Source organism: Phyllobates terribilis, unplaced genomic scaffold (assembly GCF_046119375.1).
Source record: "Phyllobates terribilis strain yellow unplaced genomic scaffold, ASM4611937v1 Scaffold_4__5_contigs__length_816908805, whole genome shotgun sequence".
Classification (NCBI taxonomy): domain Eukaryota; kingdom Metazoa; phylum Chordata; class Amphibia; order Anura; family Dendrobatidae; genus Phyllobates; species Phyllobates terribilis.
The window spans coordinates 286,771,458-286,783,024 of NW_027362764.1; the positions used below are offsets into that span (position 1 = coordinate 286,771,458).

Sequence of the window (11,567 nt, forward strand, 5' to 3'; positions counted from 1 at the left end):
TATAATTCTTCAAAAGACAAAGAAGCCAAGTCAAATTGACTAAATGTTATCTGTAACTCAGTCCCCCTTTATTCAAATTAATACTCAATATTCAAATAATTTATCAGGCAGACTGCAAGAATACTACATGTCGTAATAATTTTTTTGCACAATTAAAGTATTGTGGATACTCTTGAGAGGCCTTGTCACTTACTCTACATCAATTCCTTCAAACCCAAAGGTTTGTAGGGTCCCTCAAGATCCCTAACAATAACCAATTATCAGCTAAAGAATAAAAATCCATTTAGTTACTTGAGACCTATTTTATTATTTTATTTCCATCTGTAAAGCTGTATGGGCTTGTTATTTACAGGACAAACTGTAGCTTTTATTGGTAGCATTTTGGGATACATTTCCTTCTTTCTTTTTTTGTCCTGTAGATGGGATAAACAAAAAGCAAAAAATCTTTAGCATTTAGCTTTTTTTCATGTTGTTCACTGTTTGAGATAAATGTCATCCTATTTACTTTTTCATATCTTTACAGAGGTATACCAATTTATGTTGTCTTTTGTATTTTTTTTAGCCATGGGAATTGTTTATTTTTTTGTGAAATTTTTTTTTTACCATGTTATTGATATTTTTTTCAAAAATGTTTTACATTTGTTTTTTTAATCTCATTATGGGACATAACCGTGTGATCAATTGATTGCCTCTATATTAAGCTGCAATACTCGAGTATTGAAATATATTATACCATCAGGTATTCTGTTAGGTACTGTGTCTGCCAGGGCTTAAGCTGAGTTCAAAGTTGGTAGGCCTGAGGGTTTTATTAGACTACTAGTTGTCTTGGAAACCCGTTGGCAATCTAATGATGCAGGATTATTAATGGGATGAATAACTGGTTAGACGCAGTGGTCTCTATTTAGAGCAGAATCCAAGGAGTTGTATGTTACAGATGATACTCCCTCCTGATTGCTCAGACTCACCTCCCTTTCCTTACACATGTGGAAAATTTGGGGAAGTACATATCGACAGCATCAAATATATCCTGTGGTTGTGGGCAGTGGATTGCAAAAAATGGATCTAAGCAGTGATCGCCAAAAGAGAAAATCTTCTAGAGACATTTGTGCCAAAGTTTGTATCATCTTATATGGAAGATGAAATATATTTTTTTTAAGCCTTTATATGGATAACTTGACATTCACAGAGCAAACAAAAAGTAAGCAGGTCCCAAGTGTTTAGTCAGATGTTTGTGACTTTTTTGAGAGGAACAGGAATGATGTAGAGTAGGTGTGAGTATAGCAGAACACTAACTCTAAAATACAATGATGACTATTTATAGACAAACATAAGGTATATTCCGTTGTAACCATATGTTTTTCTCATGAACTTTTCAATGTAAAATTAATAAGTTAATTGGTATTTTTCTGTTTTCTTCATTTTCATTAGTAAAAATAACTTCTATTATAGAGAGAAATTAAGGTAACCTGTATTTTTTTAAAGATCCTATCTTTTATTGTAAAATAAAATATTATAAAGTAGTTCCTACCAGATGTAATAATAGACAGGATACCAACCATGGGAAAACCACATTTAACTGAAGAAAATTATGTTACATGAGCAGATTTTCAATACTGACAATTGCTGACATTTGAATATGTCGCCATGAATGAAAAACACTGAAGCAGTTTCCTTCTGGCAGGGAACATATGTGCAGAATTTGCTGATTAGCTGTTTACGTGAGAGAAAAATAATGTGCTCTTATAAAAAATAATTTTTGCTGTGTTTGAGGCAGTATAATCTTAATAAAGTACCATAATAATTGTAATAAAGTCTATGCACATAGTATAAAAAAAAGAAATGAACTTTTCATGGCAATATCCACAATATATTTTCCTATTTATGTACTCTAGAAATGATAACAAATGAATATGATCTTTTCACCTATTTCCCTATAAATCACAATTTTGTGAAGAACAGTCCCCATGCACATGCAATGAATGGAAGCATTAATGAGCCGATGTTCTTGTCTTACTGTCAGAGGTAGAGAACACAGCAGATGGAGGAACTACAAATTAGCATTTTCACTTGCATAGGTATGGTTTACATGGGAATTTATTTCATTTGCACCAGCTTCCAAAACAATGTTTAAGCTAGTTGGACATAATATAAAGTTAATGCTTTCACATTTTTGCCTCCTAAAGTCTTCACATCACTTCACTATGCCTATATATATGTATTGGAGCTCATAAACATCTAAAATTATATTATAAGAAGCTAAAGTGCAATATATCACTAATCATGCATTATATGCCCAGTTTATACATTTTATTGCCATTTTAAACACAAGCTAAGTTCACAAGTTGCCGTTGCAATCGTTTACACAATGGAATGCTACCGAATCATATCTCACTGTATGATTTCAATGTATGACCATATATGTGGTAAAAAAGCAGAATACATTCTGATTGAATATATATATATATGTATATAAGTATATACATATATAAATGCTAGTATACATGGGTCAAAACGTTAATATTTGGCTACGTGTTTTTATGTATTACCATATTTTTGTAATAGAACTCACACAAATATTCAAATAAACATAGGTTTCTCCTATATTTTGCATTACATGTTTGCTTCTTTGTTGCAATAGCAACATACTATTTACGTTATTTACATTAGAATTTACATGACATAAAAAGTTATGAAGTGGCTAATTCATCAGGATGGAAGTTATTAGATGTACTTTTTTGATACAACCTGATCTAAGATTAATGAAGGAAATAATATGTCTATTATCAAGGGCACTTTTAATTGTCTAGTTAACTCTGTTTACATGAAAACAGAGGGTGAGGATAAGTTAGAAGAGCAGCTAAAGTAGTAGTAATTGCTGCAATGAGCAAAAAAGCCTTGCTCCTTTGATATACAGAGATTTTGTGTAAGTAATTATGATAAATGTAACAGGAAAAGGCTAGTATTAGAGTATGTAAACCGAAAATGTCAAAAAATAGGCAAGTGCAGTATTACCGACAAGAATCGAATAGTAAATAGGGAAAAATAATTTATAGCTTATTTTCTGCATTGATTGACATGGTCTAGGAAGAAATTCAATACTGTGTCTTATCTTTACATGTAGTTGGTCAATAATTACTATCAATGATCAAACATTTATGCAAAGACTAAAAGGCATGCTGTGTATTAATATTGACTCTTAGATTCTCTTTGTTTAATTTAATATTCTATAAAGTACGATTTGTAATTTATTATACTATGTAAATCCTATACAGGTTGCACTACGTTTTTGTTATGTGATTATAAATATCAGTTGACCTTATTTTCATTGTATATTGCTAAATTATAAACTGGAGAAAATGTAAATGAAAGTTGTGATATTTTTGTATTTTACACTGTAGCAACCTGTCTCTAATAAATTTTGTTTAAAAAATGTCAAACATTAAATTATTGCAATATGTCATAAATATAGTTATTGATGTTATTGCTTAATTGCCATATATATTCTTAAAATAAAAATTATTAGCGAGATCACATAATATATCTTTTGACTTTACTCTTTGTGCGCATCATTAGATGAAATATAGCAATATGCACATTATCACCTGTTGGTTTCTAGCTACCAGAACACAGAAGTCTTATTCAACATGCAATAAATAAGTTATCAAGGCTACAGAGGTAATGAATATAGCTATATGGAATCTGGTCAAAACAGAAATTAACAAATTGAAGCAATTTTTCCCCTGATTCTTTACAACTAATCAGCGAAGAATTTCTAAAATTAAATATACTTTATGCAAAACTTGTAGTTGGCTGGCACTGAACAGGTCATGTGATGCATTAACAACTCATGACATGATGGCTCTAGAAAATGATCAAGGCTGTGGATGTAATATAGACCTCAAATCAATGTTTCCAACTTTCGAAGCTACAAGTATTTTAGAACTTGTTGTTTATTTGCTGTTAATACATGTAAATATATAATGGTCTCCTTCCTAATTTTACTTACATATTTTAAGGTGTTTTAATGTAATTAGCTGACCACTGGCAAACCAGTCATTAATATTTCTGAATTGATTAATTTATATATTTAATGTATATTTGCACTAATTCTCCTAATACTTAAAAAACATTCACTATTTTTATATTCTATATTTTTTATTTCAGAGCCATTTGAAAATCATATTCATCTCACCAAACCTGCTTTAAAGAAAAACAAAAATGTATTTATCTGTATATATATATATATATATATATATATATATATATATATATATACACACACACACACACACATATATATATATATAAATATATATGGCTATATTCATATATATATATATATACACATATTCATATATGTATACACACATATATAATTATGTGTATTTATATAAACAAATATAAATATATATATTTTGGTAAACATTATACATGTCGATCTCCTTAGCCTAGTTAACAAAAGCATATTTATTGGCAGTATTATTTTAATAGGGAAATTGCAGGCCTTACTTTAGTCCTACTGTCTTTAAATTCAGACATGGACTTTAAAGCGAAAATTGAAACTAAAGCAGCCAGAAACAGAAGCAGTAACTTTGAAAACTTCAAGCCATGACAGTATGTTTATAATTGTGATATAGCAGAGCGTTCGGAATGTGTTACTTTTACCTATGGTGTTGTATTGCTCATGCGCTACTACATGACATGAAAAAAATATGAGCAAGTTTAACTGCTGCTTTTTTTGTTTTTTTTAACTGCCAGAAACACAAAATTACTTACAAAAAAATCAGCACTGCGGCATCTGACAAACTCAGTTCTGCTATTTCTGCAATAAGGGGACCTAAAATGTGCAATGCTTTCAAACATTTATTTCTGACATCACATCTACTACAGGCCTTAGCAAACACGCTAAATCTAATACTTCAAGTAATTCAGGTGTGAGACATTAGATACTTTGCTATTTTTTTTTTTAAATTACACTAGTTTGAATTCTAAACTGCAAACAAAAAAGTTAGATTAGATCGTATTTCACTGTATGATAGGAAGAGCACCATCTCCTAGTGTCAGTAACCTATAGACACTTAACGCCGTTTTATTAATCTCTCATTTAACACCACATCAACATATGTTCTGAAGTGTTAATATGAATAAAAGAAAAGCCTTTGTAGTTTCTATGCACATATGTTGCGAGAGTCATGCCAAAGTAAACTCCTAGTGGTGTTTTATATTTCATTTAATCTATGAAAAGTAGTGATGCATTTTAGTGAGATGGTCTGTAACACCTATTAATTAAAAATTCTGAATCTTACACTTGATCCCCAGCCATCTGCGTCCACTGATTTACTATTCTGAGAATTACAGTTGTTTTCTCCAGACCTTGCTTGCTGGGAAGGATGCATGTTTGTTTTTTTTTTCTTTCTGAGATATTCTTAAAAAATATTGTCACAATTTTCGATAATTTTGAACTTTTCATGTACATGCTTAACTTTCGCATTCAGGACCTAATGAGCCTGAATTGTGCATTGTTATGTAGTCACTAATCTGTTCATTGACAATGAGGCCTGGCTGCGAGGCATTTCTTTTCAGCCCTTTACAGGCCATTCTGGCAGAAAACGGCTTACCATGTAATTGCCTTGAATTGTCTGTGTGTAATTAATATAGACATAGGAATGGTGTAGTGTACATTTCTTTATTTTAGCACGTAATCTTAACAGATTGCTTCACAAATAAACATAAAACACGGCTTTAGTGCAGGGCGATATCACAGTATTCAACTAATAAATGCATCAGGAGTGACAAGTTATCTTTTAAATATGGCAGAAAATTTGGCTTTTTACAAAAAAGATAAAAAACAAGCAAACAAACTAGAGCACAGAAGTTTAAAACACACTTTTTGGACCGTGGTGATACCTTAATCGAGCCGTGTCAATTACTGTGTGAACAAGCATCTGCTTTATCTTAATTAGATTGGGGGAGGGAGGTGAATGACCACTGTTTATATTCATTTTCCTCATTAATTATGAAAAACTGCATTTAATTCATCTTGCATGGCAAGAGACTGGCTGCGCAGATGGAAGTCATAAGGGAAGTGGCTGTCTGTAGGCAACCTAAACATAGAGCTCTGCCCGAGGGGACCCCTGCCTGGCACTGCACAGTAATGCATGCCATAATTGTAATTTTTCCCATAGTCCAAGGCCTCTTCTTGCTTCAGGGAAAATATCCCATTATAGTTCATGGAGGGAGGGCTTAAGGGACCTTCAAACTGAGGACTGGTGCACTCAGGAGAAGTGCTTTCATAAAAAGACTCATAAGCACTACAGTAATTGTACGGCTTTCCTGTCTTGGAATTGTCAAGGCTTCCATGACCTGGTGGGGTGCTAAGCTCAGGGCTGTGATATGGAGGGTAAATAGAAGTATATGGGGATCTTGAATGATGCACTGCCTCGCCACTCTGACCCATGAGAAAACTCCTGGCATTGAGCTGCAGGCACCCAGCCACCAAGTTTGTGGTGGGCTGGGACAAACCTTTGCATAGGTTTTGCACAAAGGTGAGCAGATCTGGTCGCTTCCCAATACGCAGGATCTCAGAAAGAGCCCAGATATAGTTTTTGGCCAGCCTCAAAGTTTCTATTTTAGACAGTTTCTGTGTCTTAGAATAGCAGGGCACAACTTTCCTTAAATTGTCCAGGGCATCATTTAGGCCATGCATTCTCCCCCTTTCTCTTGCATTGGCTTCTACCCGTCGTACTTTAATCCTTTCTATCCTGACCTTGGTCATCTTTTTTTTTCTTGGTCCCCTCCTCCTTGGTAATCCATTTTCATCCTCTTCTTCCTTGTCCTCCTCCTCTTCTTCTTGCTCTGTTTCCTCTTCAGGTGTTCTTTTGATACTTTTCCCATGGGACATTATCTGTTTAGCACAGCTTTCTACTTTCTTTGCAGGTTTTTGCTCCTCATTTTCCCGCACATACTTTCTACAAAGCTGCGATTCCGTCATCACAACAGATTCATCAAATGGAAGTGTTAACATTGCTGTTTAGGATTTAACCACCTGAAAGTACAGAGCAATATTCATACATATTACTAATAAACCTAACTAATCATTAATCATTTCATACAACTCCTAATTTTCAGAAAATCAATCTAAATTCCCCAGAAAAAATATTGACAATATTAATAAAACTTTAATCACATTTTTTTAATTATCTCCAGCATTACCATATAAGGTTGCAGGAAATCCATTATTATATATATTTTTTTATTTACTGACATATAGCTTTAAATTGCACACAGAAATTGTTAAGATTTTTTAAGTTATTTTCACAAGAAAAAATAAATAATCATCTTTCTCTTAAAGCAAATCTTGAAAATTCTACAAGAAAAGTATATTTTTCAATTAAGATGATTTCATATTCTTATCTCATTTCTTATCTTATTTGAATAGTAGAGGAAAACAGAAAGGAAATGACAAGTGGCACATAACAAGCGTTTTTGGGATCTCTTGCTGCTTCTTACCTGGAACCAATCTGCCATTATTTGTCTAAATATTCTAATAAAATATTGTGTATGTGAATGTGCGGGCAGAGAAGAAATCTGTATATAAAGTCAGACCACAGGACAGCATGCAGAGAAATGCACATGAATACCCCTTGTGCCTTAACGAACAACCAATTAGTGACACAATTCCTTCATTATGCACTTATGAAAGCATTCTGTGATATTGATGCAGATTAACCTACAAGACTACCTTGTGTCATGATATGAAAAGAAAGAGCATGATATTATAGAAAGTAAATGAAGTCTAATAATACACGCCAGCAAATAACTTCAATGTGCAAATATTACATACAAGAATTCACATAGTAAAGCATAAAAAGGTTTGTTACCTTCAGACTTATTCAATCAACATCCAGATTTCATTTTTTTTCGCCTTCAGAGTCAGTCCGAATGTCGCATTGTCTCCAGGAGTCTAGATATGTGTGTATCTCATTGATCTCTAAAAAAGTGACATTGATGCCAACTGCCAGAGCTGGTACCCATGCCATCTGCTAGTGACGTCACAGGGCAGAGAACCACATGATGCGTTCCCTTGGGACCTTCATTCTGCACTGATCATCTGGCATCCCTGTAAGTGGGTACCAGCATTCATGTATCAACACAGAAGGTTAGACTGATAAAAAAAAATCTGCGCTTGCATTTCACATACAGGCTATGCAGTTCCATTAGAGCGACTCCTTTTTTTCCCAAGGAATCTTAAGGGACACATTAAATAGAAGGCAGTGGTGCCAATGCTAAGTTCTCATCTCCAAATGACACAGCATGGAATGAGGTGAATTCATTCATCTGATGCTATGTTCACTTGCTTGCATGAAATTAACCCTTTATTGATCAGTGTCTGACATGTTACTTAATAATTGCTGTGACCAAAAGATTTTTTTGTGCCTTTCTTGGTTAGATTTCAAATGCTAAATATTTAAATACAAAAATTTCTGAAAAATACAAGGAAAAGTACTTTGTTTTGCACTAGTAAATTCTTATGTGCATGTAATGATGCAGAAAACTTAATGATGCAGCAAACTATCCATCTTGCAAACACAATACATACAGTGCATGCACAGCAATTGTGTATTTCTGATGTATATTTGATGTATATATTTGTGTAGAGTTAGTATTGCTATTAATACATTATTATTATACTTCTTATTGCCTGTCTTAGATTAGATACTTGGTTGCTTATGCCAAAATGTAATGGTGTATTTTACAATTTTTATCTGAATTCTTTACATAAAATGTAAAGCAATAAAACATTTGTGTTAATAGTGAGCACCCGATGTAATCATTATAGCTCAATAGTTACATCATTTTCTCATGATAAGCATGAACACTGGTATTTTGGTGATATATTAAAGGTTCTGTAGTGCTCTGCAATGTTTCTAATTGCTATTTTTAATTATGAAAAAAATCAGTATATGTTATTTCCCTATTTTTTAGAAGTTACTTTTTTTAACGGGGGCTACCAGGAAGCCCTTCACTTGATTTCACTCTATTTTATTGCTCGCTCTGGAGCAGGCAGCGGATTTCCCGACAGAAAAATGCTGGGAAGTAGCAGCCGGGGATTGAGCATAACTAATTAATGCTTGTCCAAAAACAGGACTTCTTGCTTTGTGGGTGGGCACCTATTAGTTACACTTGGTCCCAGGAAACTATTATTCTGCTTGTCTCTGAAGGGGAAGTGGCTTCTTGCCTTGCAGAAGTAATATGCTTAAAGGGAGTGTAGCTGATATATTTTTTTGTGAAGTAGAGAAAAAAAGGATTACTTATTTTGTAATTTTTTCAATTATTTATATATTTTCACAGTTCAGAAAATACAGAAAATATGAAAAATTAATTGAAGTGCAGCTGCATTGCTGTTGAACTATGTGCACTCTGATGCTGCTACATGAGGCCTCTGCATAATTGTAAGATTGTAGACACATTGAAGTTAGCTGGGATCAGGAACTGACAGCACACTTCAGCAATCCTACTGGCGTTAGGGTAGTGCTTGCCAGCTCAAAAGAAACGAGCTTGTAAGCGCAACACCTCTTCTGCCACCTCTGCCAACAATCCGTAAACAATAAAAAATACAATTGTAATTTTTAGTTGAATTTTAATAGGAAGCAAGCTCGAATGTATATATTTTTAAACATGCTCTCCTTTATACATAATTAATAAAATGGTAATAAGCATTTAATAATTTTTCACATTTATCAAAATTTTCCAGAAGAGGGAGCTAATATGGAAACTTAGCGCAAAGCATTATTGAACGCAGTGATTTTGCAACTTCACCTTTTTTTTAACTAAGTAAAAGACATTAAAGTAAACCTGAAAAGATAAACTGTCTCACTTTTTTTGCAGAAAGATAATAGACCCGAATGCATAATGAAACCAGACTGACTTGTTCTTGCCCACAAAGCACTCTCCTTGTGTTTTGCTGTGTGTACTTCCTATGCACTGCTTCTCCCTTGTTAGATCTCTGCAGGATATACACAAAGAAGCAGAGTATTGAGCAGATAATAATCAATGGGGATGGCTGCATTGAAGCTACAAGTATTCCCTTCTGGCCAAAAAGCTCAATGGAGTGTCCTGTCACTGCTGACACTACCAGTGAGAGCACTGTAGCCAATGACAGCATTGTATTTCCCAAGCTGGACACATGTGCTGCCAGAAGTCATCGTCGATTTATCAATGAATCCTTGTCGACTTTAAAAAAATGAATAATAGAGGTTATTGGAGGATCCAAGAATAATCAAATAAATAATGCAATGTACAGAATTTCAGCTAAGCATGATTGCCTAAACCATTGGTGGAAATTTAACATGTGATTTTTGGCAAAGTTGAGAGGGAAAAACAACTAATATTTTGGCATATATCTGTTTTGTGCAAAACAAATTTGTCACTCTTTTTTCATGATGTTCTTTTTTTAATAAAAGTGGGTGGGACTTATAGGCAAAGATACCAAATGACAACTAGGTTTAAAATTTTACTATTAAACAAAGACTAGTGTAAAAATACTGGACTTAAGTAAATGTCTCATACTTAGCCAAATAGTTAAATGTTTCTGTGGCCATTATGGGAATCTGAACACATGCTGATTTATCAATGGGAGTTGTAAAGATTAGTGATGAGCGATCGTGCTCGCCACTGCTCGATACTCGCCCGAGCATCACTGTGCTCGACGAGCTCGGCACTCGGCAAGTCTTTCCGGGTTGCTCGGGTGGGAACTCTGGTCCCCTCCCTGCATGTTTGGCGCTCTTTAAAGAGCCAATGAACATGCAGGGATTGCCTGCCATGCACTGTAATGCCATAGCCAAGTTGGCTGTAGGCATTACAGTGATTGTCTGGGGGCACAGCGTCATCAGGTCTATATAACACCTGGCACCTCTATGCTCGTCACAGTGTACCCCGGAATCAGGCAGAGCAGAGAGAGGTGCTGCTGCGTCAGGGAGAGATTTGCTTCTTTATAGTTAGCATAGGTATTCCACAACATATATATATATCCAACTGAAATAACAGTCATTCTGAGGACTAATCCATCTGCACATATTCATTGGTGATAGCAGGAGTTAGGCTGTGTGGTAGGTCAACTCGCTCGGCTGCTTCCGGAAGTAGACTCAGGAACCGGATTTTCTCTGCAGGCTTTAAAAAAGCCCTGCAACTCCAGCAAAAATAAACACGGTCTTACTGGCAAAACAACAAAACAAAAGATAAACGATAGCACAGTCCATATGTGTGTGAGTGTGGTTCGCTCACACAGGTTATGTCCAGTCTTCAGCTCCTCTCTGAGCTATGGCTGTCCAGTCTGAAGACCTTGCCTCTCCAAACACAACACAGAGAAAAAAAAACAGGACAGAACATTTAAAGCTTGCTCAGCCACACCCTGAGGTGGAGGTATGGGGAATGACTTCCCTCCCATCTCTACGTCATTCCCATAAAACCACACCCTTTAAAAGAGGTAACCTCCAGTATATAACATGCTGGCAGAAATTCAGTAGGTCTCAGTTCACACAGGAAAGCATCCTGAGTGACACATACCT

At 34.6% G+C, this 11,567-nt stretch overlaps 1 protein-coding gene across 1 annotated transcript; it reads right to left on the reverse strand.

The window, feature by feature from the left end:
- Positions 1–5,672: 5,672 nt before the first annotated feature.
- On the reverse strand, positions 5,673–8,326 carry NEUROD6 (neuronal differentiation 6). Its single transcript, XM_073678294.1, has 2 exons — positions 7,881–8,326; positions 5,673–7,045 (listed from the first exon to the last, which is right to left on the reverse strand). The coding sequence occupies exon 2, from the start codon at positions 7,022–7,024 to the stop codon at positions 6,011–6,013; it is 1,014 nt and encodes a 337-aa protein (XP_073534395.1). The 5' UTR covers positions 7,025–7,045; positions 7,881–8,326; the 3' UTR covers positions 5,673–6,010.
- Between the last annotated feature and the right edge of the window lie 3,241 nt (positions 8,327–11,567).